The sequence below is a fragment of the Aulostomus chinensis genome, chromosome 11, assembly GCF_037954235.1.
Source record: "Aulostomus chinensis isolate RoL2024-O1b breed Wild chromosome 11, RoL_Achi_v1.0, whole genome shotgun sequence".
Lineage (NCBI taxonomy): Eukaryota > Metazoa > Chordata > Actinopteri > Syngnathiformes > Aulostomidae > Aulostomus > Aulostomus chinensis.
This window is the reverse complement of record NC_141330.1, coordinates 20,580,001-20,601,461: the sequence shown is the minus strand read 5'-3', so window position 1 is coordinate 20,601,461 and position 21,461 is coordinate 20,580,001. Positions and strand designations below refer to the sequence as shown.

At 43.3% G+C, this 21,461-nt stretch overlaps 3 protein-coding genes across 4 annotated transcripts; 1 reads left to right on the top strand and 2 right to left on the bottom strand.

Moving 5' to 3' along the window:
* Positions 1-336: 336 nt before the first annotated feature.
* Positions 337-3,865, bottom strand: rnf146 (ring finger protein 146). Of its 2 annotated transcripts, none has more exons than XM_086219025.1 (3): positions 3,653-3,865; positions 2,905-2,961; positions 337-2,708 (listed from the first exon to the last, which is right to left on the bottom strand). In XM_086219025.1, the coding sequence occupies exon 3, from the start codon at positions 2,693-2,695 to the stop codon at positions 1,544-1,546; it is 1,152 nt and encodes a 383-aa protein (XP_086075151.1). In that variant the 5' UTR covers positions 2,696-2,708; positions 2,905-2,961; positions 3,653-3,865; the 3' UTR covers positions 337-1,543. The 2 variants fall into 2 exon arrangements, with proteins under 2 accessions (XP_086075151.1, XP_086075150.1); XM_086219024.1 differs by having other exon boundaries at positions 2,905-2,964; positions 3,653-3,864.
* Positions 3,840-5,146, top strand: mdh2 (malate dehydrogenase 2, NAD (mitochondrial)). Its single transcript, XM_086219026.1, has one exon. The coding sequence runs from the start codon at positions 3,972-3,974 to the stop codon at positions 4,983-4,985; it is 1,014 nt and encodes a 337-aa protein (XP_086075152.1). The 5' UTR covers positions 3,840-3,971; the 3' UTR covers positions 4,986-5,146.
* A 1,318-nt stretch (positions 5,147-6,464) lies between these two features.
* On the bottom strand, positions 6,465-19,855 carry rspo3 (R-spondin 3). The gene is made up of 6 exons (XM_086219027.1): positions 18,973-19,855; positions 14,038-14,232; positions 13,315-13,458; positions 13,022-13,168; positions 12,718-12,903; positions 6,465-7,434 (listed from the first exon to the last, which is right to left on the bottom strand). Exons 1-6 carry the CDS (start codon positions 19,073-19,075, stop codon positions 7,217-7,219), a joined length of 993 nt encoding a protein of 330 aa, XP_086075153.1. The 5' UTR covers positions 19,076-19,855; the 3' UTR covers positions 6,465-7,216.
* Between the last annotated feature and the right edge of the window lie 1,606 nt (positions 19,856-21,461).

Genomic DNA, 21,461 nt, shown 5'->3' with positions numbered 1-21,461 from the left:
ATAGCTGCCGTGGTCAGAATACCAAACAGTTGCAAGGGCAACCAGGACTCCTCTCACAATATCATGTATAGTTGAAGCCAGGAATCTTTCTAAATATTTAGGCAAACCACAATGAATTACATGCTCCTTCACATATTAATACCCCATTTTAGTGGGTTTTTTTTTGTTAGGGGGGGGGGAAATCGTGTACCCAACTGGTTAAAGACAAATTTAAAATGACACGCCTTCTGTCAAGCAGGACAATGAGACGCCACAAAAAGATAACCCATTTAGGATGATGAAATGAAAATTTATTTTTTTTAATGACAAACCATGTAAAAAAAAAGGCCAAGCAAAAACTGTTACATGTTTTTTATTCTTCAGAATGGAAAACCTAAAAGTGAGGTGATGGAATAAGCATATAAGAAATATAAAATCACACTTATGCAGGATGGCCAGCAGCAATGAATGGTCTGGTTCCGCCTCAGACAAATGTACATCAGGTTTACAATCCAAAAAACGCCATACCAAAAGAAAACATTAACTCAAATCCCCCCTAAAAATACACATTTTTCACATCCTGCCAACCAGTAGTGTTTAAGTAACTCTCTCTTCAAACATGCACGGATCACAACACTTTAGTTATACCAATTTCAGAATGAGGCCTGGACATCTTTGAAAAGAGCACAATAATACTTCACCTTAACATTCCAATTATTTCATGATACTTTCCATTTGATATGGAATTTTGTCACAATAAAAAGTTTATTTTAATTAGGGTGGCAAGATAATCCCGCACACTCTAACTGCACTGTTCTAAATTGAGAAGTCTATGCTTTTTTTCCCCCTTAATTAGGACCAAGCTTGCCTCAAAGTTACTCACAGAAGCTTAAAGTTACATTTAAGAAATTTGAGGGAAAAGCTTATAACTGAAGCAAGGACATTTCTGTATGTAGAGGTTAAGAACAAGTTCGTAAGGATTTAATTCTTTGCAAGAGTAGTCAGGTAATGAGCTGAGACGAGCCCATTTCTGTGTGCTATGTTAGCTGAGAGAGTTAAAGATGATTAGAATGCAGCCATCCATGATGATGATGATGATGATGATACAGTTCCATATCCAGGAGTTACATTCATGCTCTCTTTCACGTTATGTCACAAATCTGGCTTGGAATCTTTTTACTCTTTAACCTCCACTTCTCTAAAAAAGAACTCAATCGATATACCGAATCACTGTCATGGCTCACAACATGCCCTTTCCATCTGTCAACCTCCTGTCTCTGCACTTCAACACCAAACCACATCTATCGGCCAGGTATTTTACAGGATGAGACAAAGCAATCATCCATATGCCTTCATCTTGATCATTGGAAGCTAATAAGAGGCAAGCATTTAGCTTCCATTGCAACTATTGTTTTTTTTCTCACTGCTATGCTGCATTTCTCCAAGCAACCCATCTCCCTCTGATCTGTGACACAGTGAACGACAGCACAAAGGAAAGAATAAATTAATGGAATGGAACATTTGGTGAAGTAAAGTCTCCACTGTGATGAGATCAATGATGACTTTACACATCAGTCACTGTACTCTGGCCATCGGGCATTCTGGACCTGCCACTTCTACTGGATGAGGAAGGAGGAGAGGTGGACTCTGCGCCAGGAGGGGCTCTGTCCTCTCGGGTCAGTCTTTGCCTCTGTGGCCTACCCTCCCAGGGCTCCACGCGCTCTCCATCTCCCCCCCCCTCCTCTTCATCCTCATCTTCCTCATCATCACTCCAGTCTCCGGAGCCAGACTCGTCCACAGAGGTGTGAGGATCAGAGGACCTTGAGGGAGAACCCTCCTCCTCCTCATCTTCTTCCTCTCCTTCCCCAGCCTCAGACCGCTCCTGAGAGGGTGTGGGCCGGGGGCTTATTTGCAGCTGTGAGAGCGCGTCCTCCACAGAGGGAGAACGACTAGGCTGACCACCCAGGGATGTGGGAGGTCTTGCAGTGGCTGGAGGGGTTGGAACAGCTGAGATGCCTGTGAGCGGTTGTTGCACCCCTGCTGCTGCAGTGTCGGCCCCATCAGCGGAGTTTTCTCTACCTGCTGCCCCTACTGCCCCAGCTACACCGTCAGTGTCAAAACGCAGTCCCGCCACTCCCTTCTTGGGGATATCCAAAACGTCCCTCTTCATCTTACGTCTACGGCCGTGCTCATTACGCCTGTACTGCACCATGTTCTCCAAGTCGGCTACATACAAAAAGCCAGCAATGAGCATTTCAGCTGTTTTCTTGCCCTTGGAGAAAGCGTCCTCCAGCTCACGGCTGGTTCGCTCATCATACTGCCACCAACCATTACGGCCTTCATAATACCAGGCGTGATCATTTGCTGCCCCACCCCGACCGCCTGCAGATGCTTTAAGCTCCTCTGGAGAGAGAAGTGTTGGCCTTTCCAGGAAGTCATCTGGCACTTCCTGTCTGCAGAGAGCACAGCGTTTGCTCTGCCAGGATGCTCCCTTTACACATAGGAAACAGAAGACATGATGGCATGGCAGTTGGACAGGGTGTACGCAGCTCTGCAGACAGATGGCACACTCTGGTACAGACAGGGCTGGGGATGAAGTGCTGGATCCAGAGCATGATGATTCGGCACTGTTCCCACTTCCGCCACCACTGTTGCTGCCTTTCTTACTGGATGGAAGCGAGCTAACTGAGTGGTCTACCTCCCCGCAACTAGCCATCCTTCAGGAAGTTCTGAGAATAGAAGTCAGTTTTAAGAGAGAATTACTTACTCTGATCATGTTCAAAATTATTTACTATTATTTTCATTAAAGCTGATCATTTGAAGCCATATAATAAGTATGATAACATCTGAAATATACAAGCAAAAAAAAAAATATCCCCAAAACAAGCTCAAAATAGCAGTTGAAAATATCTGGGTAACACTTACTGAAAGTGTCCTCAATGCTGATGGATCATTAGGAGTGCTGGGGGACTTTCAAATTTGCTACTGTCAAAAGGAAAGGAACAGTCAATGAGAATATATATTTTCAACACAAACACAACTGTGATTCACAATATCCAGGGATTTCTGATGTAAATACAGCCTGACAAACAAGTTGCCTCTAAAGCCTGATGTCAAAACATATTTATTGCAAATAACCATTCATCCACTCAGCTGTGGATGATATGTAAGAGGTTATTTAAGGGCCAAGACAAAGGGCTGCTTTGTTATGTCAGACTACATGCAGTGAATTGGGTCAGTCTACCGAAACATGTTATTGCTCAACGTTCCACAGCGGACCTTATGGCAGGGCTAAAATTACCAAGAGGAAAACAAGAGGAAGCGATACAATGACACCCCTACTGACCTTAAGAATAAGGGGTGGCAGCCCAGAAGGAAACTTACTTACTTGAGCTAACGCTAGGTACACTGCAGCTACACAAGATAAAGGCGTTTCATAACCGATACAGGAGCAAACAGGCCCCAAACAGCACAGAAGGTTCCTCCGAGAGACATGACATTCTAAACAATAAGACCTGTCGTAGCTATTGTTGGATAAGCTAAGGGCAACACTCTGACTCCAGCAAATAGACGGCGTTCTTCTAACGGCGCTAGCTAATTTTAGCAGGGCGACATTAGCAGCTAGGAGAACCTTTATCTCACGACACAAATAATTCGGTGACTACGCACGTACCGTACTGGAAGATTCTTTTGTGCTGCTGTGCTGAGCAGTTATATCTATTGCAATGGCACAAATAACCAACGCTAATTTAATGTGTTTCAATGTTAGCTGGCTTTGTTTTCCTTCGCAAAAACGAGCTGAGATAAAGAAGGTGACGCAGCTGTGCGTGCTGACGTAACATGACGTAAAATGGTACGACCCTCATCCTCGACGCATGACAGTTCACGTGTCTTCCTGTTCGCTCTTGGCTAAAGGACGTTGGTGTCACAGAGGAGAGGGGCTCTTCGGCTACTTATCTAGCAATTGATTAAAAGCAAGGAACGGAAACAATATGTTTTCCCGCGCAGTGAGACCTACTTTCAGCCTCGCCAGGTGCTTGTCCACCTCGTCGCAGAACAACGCCAAGGTGGCGGTGCTAGGCGCGTCAGGCGGAATAGGCCAGCCGCTGTCGCTGCTGCTCAAGAATAGCCCCCTGGTGAGTCAACTCTCCCTGTTTGACATCGCTCATACCCCCGGGGTGGCTGCAGACCTAAGCCACATCGAGACAAGGGCCCATGTTACCGGCCACATGGGTCCCGACCAGCTAGATGCTGCACTTAAAGGCTGCGAAGTCGTGGTCATACCCGCAGGTGTGCCCAGAAAACCCGGCATGACCCGAGATGACCTTTTCAACACCAACGCCACCATCGTAGCCACCTTGGCCGACGCCTGCGCCCGCAACTGCCCGGAGGCTATGATCTGCATCATTGCCAACCCTGTCAACTCCACCATCCCCATTACGTCAGAGGTAATGAAGAAGCATGGAGTGTACAACCCCAACAGAGTGTTTGGTGTCACGACCCTGGACATTGTCAGAGCTAACACCTTTGTGGCTGAGCTCAAAGGCCTTGACCCTGCTCGTGTTAATGTACCAGTAATTGGAGGTCACGCTGGGAAGACCATCATTCCTCTGATCTCTCAGTGCACCCCCAAGGTAGAGTTTCCTGCTGACCAACTGTCAGCCCTGACCGGTAGGATCCAGGAGGCTGGTACTGAGGTAGTGAAGGCCAAAGCTGGAGCTGGATCTGCTACCCTCTCCATGGCGTACGCTGGTGCACGCTTCACCTTCTCCGTCCTGGACGCCATGAATGGAAAGGAGGGTGTCGTTGAATGTGCTTATGTCAGGTCTGAGGAGACTGAGTGCAAGTACTTCTCCACACCTCTGCTCCTGGGGAAGAATGGCATCGAGAAGAACCTTGGGCTTGGCAAGCTGTCTGCCTTTGAGGAGAAGCTGGTGGCTGATGCCATGGGTGAGCTGAAGGCCTCCATCAAGAAGGGCGAGGACTTTGTTGCTAATATGAAATGAGCAGGGGGCATTAAAGTAGTTGAAAACAGCAGCTGTGATTGGTAATTTTCTTCTGTCTTAATTTAAAAAAGCATCCGGGCGAATCTCAAGATCTGTCAGTGTTTCCTTGTTTTGATTTTGTTTTAGCAGTCGCCGTCGAAATTACGATATTCAGGTTTTGACCTCAGCCCTTTTCTCAATGTATGATACACCTATGAGTTATGTGCACTGTGTACTGTACTGTGACCCATCTCAACTTTGCAATTGTAAAGCCCAAGCAAATTCATATATATTTTCATATTCAGTCTGTATCATTGCTGAAGAAAAGATGAGGAAATGCTGTCACCATGCCTCTTGATGCAAGTAGACGTTACTGATGAGAAAAACATCCACTCCATCAATAAACAGTTTAGCTTAAAAAAAACAACTTTTTTTCTTTATTTTTTGCAGTAATAGAACATTTTAACAAGGTACTGCTGATCTAGTGATCAGAAATTCGAGATTGCCAAAACTTTTAACTTTTAAATGAACTTAACATGTGAATCTTTTGGATGATTTATATTTGAAATTTTGGTAAGTGACACTTGCTCTGTATTACTTAGATCTTGGGTGCCCACGCTTTTACTCTTTGAGGGCCTAAACTAAAATGTTATATTGGGCGGCAGCCAAAAGGCAAACCTTTGTTCTGTTAATATGCAAAATGTCGTAAGATGCAAAATTCCCTTTTGATTAATTTTTTTTAAGCTTTTACAGATTTAAATCACAAAATAAAGTTAAAATGAGAATTTTATTTTTAATAGGCAAGTCACTGTTTTTGAACCAAGGGAGCACAAGAAATTCCTCAAGAGACACTTCACCCTAAAAGGTCATGTAGATACTTTTTTTAATTACCTGGTCAGGCTACAATGCACCAACAGCCAGCCAGCCAGCCAAGCAGCCAAGCAGCCAGCCAGCCAGCCAGCCAAATCCTAAAGTGCATGGTCAGTTACAATCCCACATCCATGTCCCTATTTTTTTTTTTTTCCCTACATGGCAGGCCAATTTTTGCAAGTTCAACTTTGGACAGCATTAGATAACCTTAGGTACCTTGGATTGTAGGCTGGAAAATTTCCACTTCATGGTTGTCATTGCTGTGGATGGTCCAAATCCTTTGAAAGGAAAGGAAAACACCTCTTGAGTAGACCATAATGTGGGGGCCCACAGGCTGACAGATCAATTCAAAGTGCTTCGTTTGTAGGTTAGAAGTTTTTGAAATTAATTAGTTGGACAAAACACAAATATTGCTTATTGCTGTTTTTTTGGGGAGGTTTTGACTTGTGAGCAGGAGATTATTTGTCAGTAATGGTAATGAATGTTCTCTCAAATAACATCACGGCAACTTCTGTATCGGCTGTCACTAGACGCATGCAGTAATACACACTTTCCACTCCCTGTGAAAAGATCTGTGTTCAGCAGGATGCAAATCAAGTGAGTAAACACAACACACAGTTACAAACCCATTATAGTTTTATTTGACATACAGGTGCTTTTGGTTCTGAGAGCACAAATCCAATGAACACAAAAAGAAAAAACCAGTGGTAGATTAGATTCCTCGCTTATCTGGATAAAACTAGTTTTTGTCCAAGATGTTCAGAGCAAGTGTTAATTTTTTGGGGTCCTTTGAAGGTTCATCTCCATCAGTCGTTTGTTGTGATTCTGAAATTGTCAGAAGACAGCCAGAGCAATCTCACTTTTATTTAATCTTTACAAACTCTGCACCAAAATGAAAATAAAGTATGGGGGATCTAAAGAACAGGAACAACAATAATAAACAACTGCTCTACATAATGTTGCAAAATCTACATTCAAAAACCAAGACGCGCAATGTTGTACCAGGGCTCCATTAAATAACCATATCAACAAGCACATGTAACGTCATTGTCACTGTCACTGTCTGCCGGTCCTCTGCTCAGTCCCAGACACCTCTCTCTCTGTTCTCCAGTACGGACAGCAGTCTCAGCAGCGTCTTGCATTTTTCAAAAGACACACTCTTTCAGCGGTGGAAGTGAAGAGAAGAGGCTACAGAGAGAGGAAAAAGTGGCCCAAGCCTTTTTGGCTGAATGTGCCTAATTCCACTTGTGCAGAAACACTATATTCAAATCAAAAAGGTAGCAGCAACACCCCTACAGACAAGGGTGGAGGGGGGTGAATAGTGGGTGAGGAAGAGTGGAAGGATGAAGGGAGGATGGTGTGGAGGCTGCAAGTCCCGAGCACTACTGCACAAGGCCATCTTGTGGGGAGACTAGGTCTGTGTCTTGCCCTCTGCGTTGTCTGTGCTCTGTTTTGTTCCTGCTGTCTTCACGTTCAACCGTGTCTCTCTCCTTCTCTCGCTCCCTCTCTCGTTTCCTCTCCCGTCTCCCTTCTTGGTTCTCCTTATCTTTGCAGTTGTTGCGGTTCCTCCTCTCCCTCCGAATATTCTTTTTCCGTCCACCTGGGAATGGAGAACATAAAATAATAAAGATTAGCTCAGTAGAGGGGAGGATGACGCTTTCTGAGTGATTCTCTTTGGATGATCCCTCCTCCCTGCACACCCAATTACAATATATTTTTTAACGCTTTGTCTTTAGAGAATGTGATGCAACAATAGCTGTAGACCTTCAGCATGTCAAGCAAATATAAACGTGTTTTTCATTTTTTTAAACAAGTACAATTTTCAGTGAGGGGTTCAGACATGGGTGTTTCAAGGTTTTCTCTTGAAAAGCTTTGGTTGAAATCTACATTGCATCATCTACAGGACACACACTCTTACAGGACACACAGTTACTCTTATATACAGGTATAAACCTCAAAAAACAAAAACCATGTATGTGTATACATCAAACCATACATACAGGCTTGTAACTGGCAGTGTCTTACTTTCCCCACTAGATGGTGGCCTACAACCACAGACCCAGCTCCATTGGTTCCCTACCAGCTGTTGCTGCCTTCTCCCTGTGATGATCAGACCTTTGTCCAAAATAGAAAGCCTTTAAATAACCCCCTCAATTTATCTGTTCTTGCAAAACCATCCCATAAACAAAACCAAGAGTTTTGGTATGCTGAAGGTTTATCTCTGCTCAAGCTACAGTTATTAATGATAATAACAGGATCCACCCCCAGGGAGGTTGGAGACAGGACCTGCGAGTGAACACAGAGGCCCTTTCCTGTTGTTGTGCTGCTGCTGTTGGTGTGTTAGTGGGATGGGGCAGCACAGCACGATGGGCTGGTTGGTTGGTTGGCCGGTCGGGGATTGTGAAACTGCTGAAGTAGGCACAGACATGGGTAGCGAGAGAAAGAGAGATAAAGAGAAAGAGAGAACGAGGGATCTCTCTTCTGTCTGCTTTATGGTAGCTCTCCCTACATTCATCCTCTCCCTTTCTGTCCATTCATTAATCAAGCTCTTCCTCTTGTTGGAGCAGAGGGGAGGCATCCGTCTTTGGCCTTTCTTCTAATACAGATCAAACCCACTCTGCTTGTGCACCAAGCTTCTTCTTCAAATAATAAAGGAAGAGAGGACCAGAGGTGGACGATGTACTAATGTAAAGTGATAGATAGTGAAGATGGTTGAGGATGGATGGATGGATGGATGGAATCTGGTGCACTGAGTCATTCGGGGTCTGCCTCAGTCCTCTATAAACACAGGAAGTCCCCTTCGCTCTCATTGTTTTCGCTCTCCTGACACCATAACTATTTACAAGATCAGGGGATTAGTCATACTGTCGAGCCTGTGCTTTGTAGCACCAGAGGAGAAACCTAATCCGTGTAGGGTTGGGATGATTAGGAGAGTGTTTATAAAACCAACCTGCGTTTGGATAGTTATAACTGTTTCTGATGGGCTTGTTGTAAACTGTGTGTTGACAAGTGTGTAATGGGCCTCAAACGAGACACCTCTGGAGGTTTTGTTACGCTGTCAACAGACATTTAGCACAAGCCAGCTTTTAATTAATAATGCCATCAAGAGTTGAAGACTGCTGAGTGGACAACATAAGAGGATCTTCTTGGGGTGTTACAAACTTTAACATGCACCCATGTGAACAGATTCATGTGGAAGAAGAGGTTCAAGGAAGGTTCTCCATTAAGGCAGAAGTACACTTTAAAATATATACAGCCTACAATAATTCCCCAGTATTCCAGGCAGTACGTTCAGGGCTGACCAGTGACTTGAGCTGTTAAATGTAGGGGAATTAAATTGTTTTGTTGAAGTCCACTTTATTATATGTGGAAACTTTTACATCTTTATTGTTATTTCAAGTGCCACTTAGATGTTTTCATTTTTCATTCGTAAGTAATGCAAAAATATGAAATCACAAGGTGGTATTTTATTTTTGAAAAAAAGATGGGAAAAATCCTTTTATATGTAGTCCCTATCAATAGTATTTGAGGTTCTTCTTATATTTTTATATTTTTTTGTATTATAACTCCATGAAGTATACCTCAGGTATGCACATATTTGTATATGTGTGTATGTGATGTGTAAATTATTGTTATTGTATTAAATTATAGTGTTTTAATTTAAAAAAGAGACAGAGATGGAAAATAGGATTACCTCCAAAAATGTTCAACTATTCCTTACACATTGGTGACCAAGGGCCTTGAATACATTTTATTTTGTTACCTAACAATTGTTTGTAAAAGTGCCAAAAATATAGCATGATGATGTAATAAAACTATAAAAAGGGTCCAGCAATACAGTTTTACAGACCATACACACTGGATATACAGCGTACAAGGTCCTAGTTTTAAAATTCATGTGAAAATAGTTAATTGTAAAAGCTGTAAAGTGCCACTTTCAATAGACAGTTTCCATCAATACAAGTTATAAAATAACACTCCGGGGAGGTGTGTTTGTATGTGTGTGTATGGTTGGAGGAGCATTGTGTATTTTATGGTGGTACATCCTCCATGGCAGGCGTTCTGTCGTCCGGAGAGATTTTGGCGGGAGCCAGGCTGGGATTAAAGGCTATGGGCTGTCCCACAAGTGGAATGCCTGCTGCATGGCTGCCAGTCATGGGGGGGGGGGTGTTTGTTTGAATCCCCCTCTACTGACCGAATAGCACTAGGTGGTTTAATTGTATGTTCCTCTGAATGCGTGTGCGTGCGTGTGTGTGTGTGTGTGTGTGTGGTGTGTGTACGCGCGCACGCATGTGTGTGGGGGTGTTGTTTTGTGGGGAGTTAAAAGGGGCTGTCGGCTTCAGAGATATAGGGGTGGACAGCAGGTCGATCAAAGGACAAATTAGCGAGCATTAGCTTGAGAGACAGCAGCGAATGAGGATGTGTGTGTGTAAACATTCATAATCTCAAGTTGTCGATAACACTGGAACATAGCCAAGGTTTTTGACTCAAAGCCTAAACATGTCTTGCATGATTCCTAAAGATCTCCTACTGTTCTAATGTGACATCTGTAACTCAAAACTTTAAAGGCAAATCACAACCAAATGGAGGTAGTGATTTCGTAATGCTCATAGAAACAGTCCATCTCTAAAAGAGACTGTTCGACATTTTGGAAAATACTTTCTTGGCGAGACTTGGATGAGAAGATGGACATCGGAGTCATATCTGAAAAGGCTCTGGGCTAGTCGGAGTGAGGAGAGCTTGGCTTAGCATAAAGCCCAGAAGCATGGAAAAAAGCTATCCTGGCCCTGTCTACTGTTTGAAAGAATAGCCTTTTCCCACACATCAAACAATTAGAGGGCTCTGAATGTGCTGGTAGTCGTGTTTTTAATCAAACTTTGGACAGAAAGACTAGCTGTTTTCCCATATATTGATGCATCTAAGGTAACAGCTGCATCCTCAAGCTATTTAGCATGGGAGATGCAGCCAACATAGTCCAACTTTAGAGCACTTTCGATACATAATTATACTGCAGAGCAAGACTGAACAAGTGTGATCCATTTGCTGATTTGTTATGGGCATTGGCTACAACTGTTTTATAGATCTGAGGCATAAGATCAAAGTGTGAAGTCTGTAACAGCATCGTCAAGGATTTCTTACACAGTTACAGAGGCATTTGGGAAGGGGAAGAAGAGACACGATGAAAAGGAAGGACAAAGAGAGAAGAGATGAAATATAAGTAACAATTATTCAGCCAACATGAGGAGCAGGATGGCGAAAGAGGATGAAATTAGCAAACAACTGGAAGGCTGAAGTGGGGGAGTGAAGTGAGAGGGGGAGGAGATGGGAGACAGAGCAAAAGAGGAGGAAAGGAATAGGAGGAGGATGTATCAGTGTCTAAGGGCTGCTGGAGGATTACCGGGGGCTCCTTCAGGTCGGACCACTGACCCCCTAGCGTGTGCAGAACATAAACAGTTAGAAGAGGATGCGCCAATACCAATAATTAGCTCTCATTCACTGTTAATGCTCAAGGAACAGGGGCCACACACAGGACCAAAGATGATAAATGGTGTCTTTCTTTCTTTTTTTCCTCAACTGAGACCAGTAGAGACACTGACCACGCTAAAGTTTTGGCTCCATCTTGGCTCCATCTTGGCTGACTGGGAGCTCATATGGAGTTCTTTGTTTTGGTTTCTTTGGTGTGGTAGCGATTGTGGATGGGGGGCTAGGGTAGTAGAGAGATAAAGCTAGAAAGCAGGAGAGAGAGCCAGGGTGATGGAGGGCACCTTTCATTGTCTGCCTTACAAATCACACTGACCCAGTTGACTCTCTTCACAAATTACCACCAAGAGCAATGGCTGTGAAGTTATTTTAGTGGGGCAAAGGTTTGTGTGTGCGCACACTTGGTGTGGCCACATGAATGTGTGAGAGCAAATCTGCATATTTGTCTGACTTTGAAATGGAGAAGGTGGAGAATCTGAAATTGTGTGTGTGTGTGTGTGTGTGTGTGTGTGTGTGTGTGTGTGTGTGTGTGTGTGTGTGTGTGTGTGTGTGTGTGTGTTGGCAACTGTGGGGATAAACCAATACTGATCCCCTGGTCGCCGCGTGCCTCCCAGGGGGAGGATGTTGATGTTGAGCTGGCTGTTTCTGCTCCGGAGTCAACTGCTTTTCTGCTGCATCACACACACACACACACACACACACACACACACACACACACACACACACACACACACACACACACACACACACACACACACACACACACACACACAGTTTGTTCTGTAAATGTGAGGCCCCAGGGGATTGGATCCCAGCCTCCTACCCTGTCTGCGATCTGTCATTTAACACTACGGAGCCCAGGCTAAAAAACAACCAGCCATAGACGCCAGCGACCTCAGTAACTATGCACACGCAGTGTACACACAACACAAAGTGATCGTAAATACGCCACAGCATCATCTTTTATCCAGAGACCAGCCCGTCTAAAAGAAGTTTTCACCCTATTCATTAGAAATGATCACGCTATTCCCTGTTTACTAGGAGGGTAGAAAGCGGTTTCACTGTTTAAAAATCCAAAGAGGTCTCGTGGGAAAACACACAACATACCCATTGCAACATCACACATGTGTGTTCCCCCACTGTCCTCACTCTAACCACAACGGCAATCCTCTGAGTAAACACTCATAGTCCTGAGCGGAAGAATGACTCGCTCTGATTGTACAAGCAGCAGACTCTGGAATTCATAGAGAGCAGACATGCTGCCATGTGTCACAAATACACTGTTGCCATGATGGGCCAGCAGCAGCGACAAGCATCTAGCATCTTTCCACTACTCTAAGTCTGGTTTTGACAGGATGAGCGGGTCATCATTTGACACTGCTGCTCTCTCCGTCGTGCTTACCTGGACATTTTCTCCTCTTGACCAGGCACTCTTTCACCTCGGAGATCTCAGGGCAAGGTTTGCCGAAAGGTGATGGATATTGGAGAACCTGCCGTGTGCGGGTCTCCTGGCCTCGTTTGAAGCCGCAGGTTCGACCAGAACGAGAGCAGGGGCTCCATTCGCTCCACTCACCCACCTCACAGTGCACTGAGGGGAACGGAGGAGAAACATCATGTTTTTGTGTTCGAACACAGGTTGCAAAACACATGGGACAGATGCCCTAGTGACAAAAGAGGCTTGTTGAGCATCCACATCCTGGACTGACCTTGTGTTGTACACTCCATGACTTTGTCATTGGGCTCATAGTCCTCTGGACAGACATGGTGGCACCTCCCACTGAGCTGGTACAAGCCTGGTCGGCACCGCGTACACGACTCACTGTTCACACATGACTCGCACTCCGCAGGACACTCTGCAAAGACACACAAGCTAAATTTAGCACCTTTTATGTGTCAGTAATGCTTCACTATTATGCACTGGTAACGCTGGCATCCTGCTTTACTGCCCCTATATTTTTGTAAATCCCCATCTCTGATGAATGTGAACTTGAGCACTCACTGGGAACACACTCCCTCTGTGTGTCGCTGCGGACCAGCCCCTCAGGGCAATTCTCCTGACACTTGCCCAGGTGAAGGTAGAATCCTGCTCGGCAGCGCGTGCAGAAGTTCTTGTTGAAGCAGGAGTCGCACTCTGACCTGCACTCTGACCGAGAAAGACACACCAACCACCAGTGTTTATTTAAACCGTACAAGTTTATTGTGTGTCTCCTGTGTCTTAACACTAAAGTGTCTCTGTGTGTGTGTGTGTGTGTGTGTGTGTGTGTGTGTGTGTGTGTGTGTGTGTGTGTGTGTGTAAGTGACCGCGCACATTTCTTACTATGTCAGGAATATAAGTCACTGCAAGAACGGCAATATCTTAATGTTGGATTTCAATTGTAAGTAAAGAAACTCCTGGTTTAGTTTAATAACACCAAAAGGGAACATATGTTTCTCTGTTATATCAGCTCATACTTTATATGAAATCCTCTGTCACTCGCAGGTCTCAAAACTGTTGTTATGGAAAGTTTGACAATGTCTTGTAAATGGCTTTTTGTGCTTATGTTTGTCAGTAATTAGATAAACTGTTAAGGGGCCAAATGCATCCCCACCCATTCACCTAATCACACACAAGCGCCCACGTGCACACGCGGGCACACACACACACACACACACACACACACACGTACACATATCTTGCTATAAGCATGTCCCCGTCAACACTTCTGAACATTCAATGGCTTACTTGTGCACGTGTTTCTCTCTGGGGATCGAGTGCCGTAAAAACCTGAAGGACAGGAAGTCATGCACACCCCGATCTGCTTCATCCCAATCCTCTCCAAGTGCATGAAGAAGCGCGGCTTGCAGGATAGGCAGCCATTGTAGTCAGAGCAGGTCAGACAGCCACCCTGCTGGCACCCTGAGCTCACACCAGAGATCTCTGTTCACATGTGCAAGACAACATTATCAAAAAATATTAATAAGAAACAAAAATCACTATAATCTATCATCTTAATATGGATCATTTGTATTTTTGTATTGAACAATATTAAATTAGACTTTTAGCCAGAGCATTAGTGGGTTATTTTGTTTGTCAACTTGCCAAATTAAGGAGTCTCATTGTAGGACCTTGATCAGAAACCAACAGCAAATAAAAAAAAAAAAAAGTAAATGTTACTTCCGAACGTAGTACTTTTACCTAATTCTCTTGATGTAACACATGTTAAATATCTATCATGTATCATTCTTTCAGGTGATTACCATGAAGGTGAGATATACACACATCTAATGATCGAACAAATATGGACTGAAATAAAGATGACCGAGAGAATACAGAGCTAAAAATCTTTAAATGACATCCATTCTTTCTCCCTTGATTTCACAAACATTTATCAAGTAGCTGCAAGATACCTCCAAACTTGCAGGTAATAAAGTTTCCTCATTTGAGGAGCTTGCTGGCCCTTCATAACCTCCAAACTGGCAAATGTCACAAACCTTGCTCACAGGTACACCTTAATTTTGGTGGGCGTGAATTTGAATGCAAAAATTGACTGTAAGTGTCAAACTCTGTATGTCTTTCAACATAGCGCAGCACAGTCTTTCTACTGAAGAAACACTGAAAACTCTTGTTAAAGGGGTGGCAGGGACTAAAGCGATCAATGGAATCACAAACAGTAGAGGGAATCACCTGTTTTTCATGTCGTGTTTACAACCTTGTTGATGTGCTACTTTTATCCCCTGATTCTTACAAAATTTGTGGGATGAGTCACCAGAGTTTGCTCTCTCCCATGGAAAGCATGGGCTGTGGGTTTTTATTGTATTGTGGCGTTTCATTTGAATGTGGACAGCTTTGTCGCAGACTTTGTGAATGTCTGTTCAGTAGCAGCGAGTCTACGTCAAAAAAGCTGGTTAAAGTTTATAATTAAAGCCATATAGATATAAACTGATGCATACTGTAGATTAATTGAACTAAAACATTTACAACACTGAGAACTACAGAAGGTGAGCTAAAAGGAAGACATTCAATTCAATCAGAAGATGGATTCAATTCAAGACTGGGAAACTTTGAATTTTTGGGGCCAATATTGATACTGAATTTTGGGAGTGAAAGACATGAATATTTCAACCAACACATAAATCAATTAAATAAAAGAACTTACTACCAGTATATTATAAAAGTACGTTAAGTATCATAAGTTGTTATCATGCAAAATAGCTCAGTTTCGAGTTATATTAATCAAAATTAATTACATGTGAGCAGAATTTCAGTGTCGTATTTGAGCTAATTCACACATACTGTGAAACTGTTAGTTACGTATAATAATTCATAATAACAGGATCATCTGAAATGTCATCATAACAATAATACGCCAAAGCTGATATGTCCGTGAAAGCTTGATATCGATTGGTTGGATTTCATACAGCTGCTTCCAACAAGACGCCATCAGGCCCTGTGTGATGACTGGATTAGATGCTTATTTGTTGTGTAACCTATCTCACACATACGCCAGTTCAGAGAGGATGCTTTGATCTGTGTCTGTAGGAGAAACTCATGCGAGGCCATTTCATGCTGTCTGTGTCCATGCGAAGACATCTGGGATTTGCATCAGTTGAAGTGATGTAAATCTCGTCATCTACCTTGCGCTTGACCATTTGCGCACCGCCCAAAAATTTGTGACTACAAGGCCTGCAAAAGGCCACGCAAAAAATACAATGTGCATGCCCCTGCCAATGGTCTTGATCCCACGTCATTCTCAGATGGTGCCGTGTGCAGCACGAGGTGACTTGCAAAGAAGTACTGACAAGATGGATGCATGCTTTGAAGAGCGGAGATCCACTGTCCCATTTGTACAACTAAGCCTTCAAAGTGTACAAGGGCATACGAATTTGATTGACATTGACTAACTGCAATTGGGTGTACATTGGGTTTTGCATGCATAGAAGGTCAGACTAATGCCAGGATAACACAAAGTTCAGCTGGAGAATTAAGGCAGTTGTTATGTAGCAGCCTTTAGAAACATCATCAGCTCTGTTAAGCCTGGGATATTAACCTAATATCTAAATGCACAAGGATGCACACAGTAACGCGAATGTAGACGTAAGCGTTAGATCATCCTAAAAAAGTCTGATTTACTTGGAAATGGCTACATATATTGAAGGGTATTCTAAAGCGTCTATCTCCACCAAAGTCAATCCAAGAAGAACATTTTTCTTCTCTGTTAAACAGGGTTATTCCTTAGTTCAATCTTCATCCCTTGGCCCAGTAGTTTTTGTTTATTCCTTCTAACAGACAAACAGATGTTGACCCAAACCTCTTCTGAGGACTTAAAAAGGATGCTCCTGTGCACAGCCAATGAATTTGTTTTCCTCTTCTATCTGGCGTTTTTTGACCTATGCTGTCCCTCAACTTTATTTTTCTTAGTTTAGGGTTTAGCTGCAAGTTTACAATAGATCATGGACACTTTGTTTGAAATATCTCAACAATCTTTACAGCTGCTGTTCATTTGCCCACATGTGTTCCTGCCAAGCTGCCCTGATTCACACAAGGCTTAAGACGCAGGAATTTGGCTTTGCCCTCACACTTGCACCAACAAAACCTCAGTTGGACAGTGGTATCTTGCATAACATACCAAGAGAGTCACATATGAATAAACACATTCACAAGTTTAAAAGTGTGCATATACAGACGGTTCATGGGAAAAAATAGAAATGAGCAACAAAGTGTAAGTAATTTTACTCCAAATTCATACTCGTCTTTCACTTTAGGATTATGTGTCACTCTTGATTTCACTGTCTTAAAATACACAAATTCTACATGTTCAAATTAAGAGGGAAATACATACATCTGTCTTCAGATACTATATATAACAATCCCCACTATTGGCGCCCACGCACTTTCTTTTTTGGCAGCATGGGTCGCAGACAGGAAGCTCTGAGCTCCGGTTCAGTCTCTTCTGCATGGCAATTTTTGCCAGTTGACTGAATGGTCAATGACTTCCAACTCACTATTATCGCCTTTTTTTCTCTCTGAAGTTCGCACTCAGTCACCCCTTCACCAACTAATCCCCCCCAAGATCTCTGGTAGTATCTCTAAAAGTTTGGATTTTAAGAAACACTTAACAGTTAAAGACTTCAACTTCTGTTAAAAAGACATGATGTAGACGTGCTGCTGTCTCGTTACATCACATTTCGAAATTAGCGGATGTGCTGTTGGGATAAATGGCTTTATCCTTTTCTGTCAGAACAGACGTATTTTTAATAATCAATACAAACGACAAGGCTGTAGGATATGGCCCCATTGTCTCAGTACCATGTGTTGACAGGCTATTGGGGATAAATAAATATTTAAAGATTTAAAGGGAGAGTCTGTGTGTCTTAATGCAGCACAAGGCAGATTAGATAATGTCGACTTCCTTTGAAATATAACTGGCAATATGGCCTTACTTCCATGTCCCCTACGGTTCTTTAAGTTTTATTGCCATTATTGCGTGATGTCTAAACTGGATTAAGCTGAGTAGCATTCATGAATCCAAATCCTTCAACACACAATACACACATGCCTCCACCTAAATTTCCTCTTTGGTGGAACAGAGAACGCAGCTCAGCGCTCCATCTTGTCAAACGTAAAGAGTAACACATATGCAGAAGGAGGTTTCAGCCACAGGTGGCGGGGATAAAAGCATCACTCCAAATGTCTGTTATTCTACACTTGATCACACTTTTCTGCCATGCTGGAAAAGAGATGGATGGAATCTTCCAGCTATCTACTCTTCTCTTAGTCTCACAACACATCTGGAGACCCTCAGTGATAACGTGTGCGTAGGAAGAGTAGAAAAAGACAGTGTTATTGACATACCACTTATTTCATAGTTGCATGGAAAAGGCTACTCATAAGAGATGAGACATATTGTTGGAGCCTGTGGAGGTATGCAGAAATTAGTACCACCAAATTTAAGTGTTTAAGAGAGCCTGTCCAGTGTTTTGATGGAGCATATTGTCAGTTTAGCATGGTCGTTTTGAATAATTGCAAAGCCACATCATCAAAATTGACAATTAACGCAGTGAATATATTTGAGGATTTGTGTTAGTGAGTTCTAAGAACCAGGAGGCCGAGCATATGCTGCTGTGGCCGCTAGAGAGCGACTGGAGGCAAAGAAGCGACAGAATTAATTTATCAATCATGATGGAACATCAGCAGCGAGCCACTACTGATCAACTTGTCAGGGTTATGCCGCAGTTAAAAGCTAAGACATGAGCTGGCATGAACGGGAATAAAATTATAGATTTAATCTCTCAATTTGAATCACTACAGCGAGTAAGTAAGTAAATCTTTACTTTATTTGTTAGCTGGATTGTTTTTTTTCTTACAGACACTCAAAATCCTCCTTGATCGAGGGAGCTGAATTTTGATCAATGCATATGGATGGTCTGATGGAGAAATCAAGTTCCGGAAATGAGTGCTTGACGAACTTTAATTCATACAGTTATGCCTGTCACGCGTTAGTCTGGTGATCAAATCCACACTAAAACGACTCCGGGAGGTTAATTATGCATTCAGAGTAAACCATCAAAGCGTACTTAGGATTCACTTCACTCTAATGGTTTAAGAAGAAGAAGAAGAAGAAGAAGAAGAAGAAGAAGAAGCGTGCGTGCGTGCGTGCGTGCGTGTGTGTGTACTCACGTTTATGTTGCCGGTGCCTGGAGCTGCTGCTGTGCTGCTGACCGCCAGTGTAATCCATGCAGTGCAAGATGATCCAAACAAAGGAGATCAGTTGTAATTGCATAGTAGCCCAGAGTTGAGACTCTAATAAAGCCAACGTCAATATTCACCAAAACTAATTGGGTCAAAGATTCCCGTTTCTCCTCCCAGAGAGAGGCAGAGGGTGGAGGGGAGACTATTCCTAGACTCGGCGGGACCCCCAGCTATGTGGTGGTATGTGGTGATGATAGTGTACGGTGGCCCAATAATGCCTGGGCCGCTTGGACAGTAACATCCTGCTAAAGGTCTTCATATGTGCCAAGAAAGCCAGACTGAGTCAGGGGTCCGCGCGGTGATGAAGAGCATCCTCCCACCAGAAACCAGCAAAATACTTTTCATCCGTTGCGTGCAGATGGAGAACTCATTAGAAATGGGCAGAATCATTAACAGAATTATATTTCATTGTTAAAATGATTTTGAAAAAGTTGGAGATGTTGTATCCATTTGTAGAACTTCACTTGACCGTTTCCTCTCCCGGTGTTTAGTGGAGATGCGCCCTGCGCCCCGGTGCGTGTGGATGTGCCAGGCGCGCTGATGGTCTCGGCTTCATTCAGCATCAGCTGAAGACAAAAACAAAGCAAACCAACTACGGCAAACACCAGTGACCACAAAATCAATTTGCAAGTGGACTTTCTAAGTTCTTTGTGCGCTCAGACACGCGCTTCCTCTCGCTGGCTGTCGGCAGCAGACAACTGCACCAAAGTAAATCTCCGCAGTTTCAGCGCTTTTCTGCTTGACGTGCAGGACCCATTCACTCCCCTCCGATGACTTCAGCCCTCTGCTCTCTCACTCTCTCTCTCTCTCTCTCTCTCTCTCTCTCTCTCTCTCTCTCTGTGAGCTCCAAAGTTTATTTAGGGGGCAAGCCCCAAGCGTCGGAGAGAGCGAGAGAGCGAGACAGGCAGAGAGAGGTAGAGAGAGAGACTTTTCTTTCTCTCTGTGGTTGCTGTCTATCATTGCGCTTCCATGTGATGCTGAATGCATCGTGGACTGACGACTGACGATCAGCCGGCATCGACAGATATTTGACTCCTTTTCGAATTTTTAAAAATCCATGTTCTGTCTTCCTAGCTGCTCATCTTCAAACTATACAATCAGAGTATCAAAGCCCTTAAACACGATTTTATTTTTGATTTGACTCAGTTCATTTGTTTATGAATGTGTCGTCTTGTGATTCTATCTCTGAAAAGAAAGTCAACTGACAGGCATGATGGTTAAACCTGAAAACGTGCAATATAACGATATTTCTGACTTGGGAAATGAGGACCATGTAATGGTTTACTCTCTCCAGGACAGACTTTGTGTATGTTCCTACAATTTAAAATAATTCAGCCAGTTAATGATTAGTCCGTTTAAACAATGCAAGTCTGCGATGTCTTACGTTGACAGGTTGAAATTAATACCCAAAATAGGGCCTGAAAATAAACATATCTCATTATTTGTAATTGCTTAGCCATATTTCATTTAATTTTTACCATCAAAGTGGACAGAGAGATAAAATGCCCTATAGTAGCAGTAGCAGTTCATATTATCTCCTCTAGAGGGAGTTCGTTCCATTGCTGCTGTTAGTAGCAGGCGACCAGAAGTATCAGGAAGGCCAACAGTAGGACTTGACCTTTTGCTGCTGAGATGGAACGCGCTGCAGTTACAACGCAGAGGCAAGATTAGTGAAAAAGACATCCATACGATAAAAATCACACCACATGAGGCAATATATATTTTCTTAATCTCCCAGAATATTGACTACATATTAATATTAGGTGTTTTCGGTCACTACCCTGTTGATTTTGGTAATGAATAGATAAAAGCAGAGATGTTGCCATACATCCAGGCTTTGAAAAATACAGAAGGCTGAGCAGGTGCCTCTTGTTGCTCCAAAGTTGGGCTGAGAAAAGCAACACAACCAAAGATCAGGGTTATATTTTCCTGTTCGCCTTGTGTGAACTCAGAAGCCAGCAGTGAGGCATAACAGAGATTGATTCACTGTTTCAAACCCTGTCACCTCCACTGAGACAGTTGGCTTAATCCCAGACTTCATCTGTGACGCTCAATGAATGATGCGTGAGGTAAAGTAACAAACACATTGGTGTGAAAAGTGTCAAGTTTCTATAGATTAACATGTGGAAAAAGCACCGGGATGTCTCTATTAGTGGAAATAAAGACCACAGCAAATATCATTGAAGTGTTTTCATGAAAAAAGATGAGATCTTGTCGTTCTGCTTCCTCTTCTTCAGTCTGGTGTAGATGATGCAGAGGAATAATGCCGGTCTTTGTGTGTCCCTGTCTGAACCAGCCCCGCCATCCCCTGGGGGTTGGAGCATGAGTGTGTGTGTGTGTGTGTGTGTGTGTGTGTGTGTGTGTGTGTGTTTGTGCGTGGGTGTATGTGCGTGGGTGTATGTGGCACGGGGGTGCGG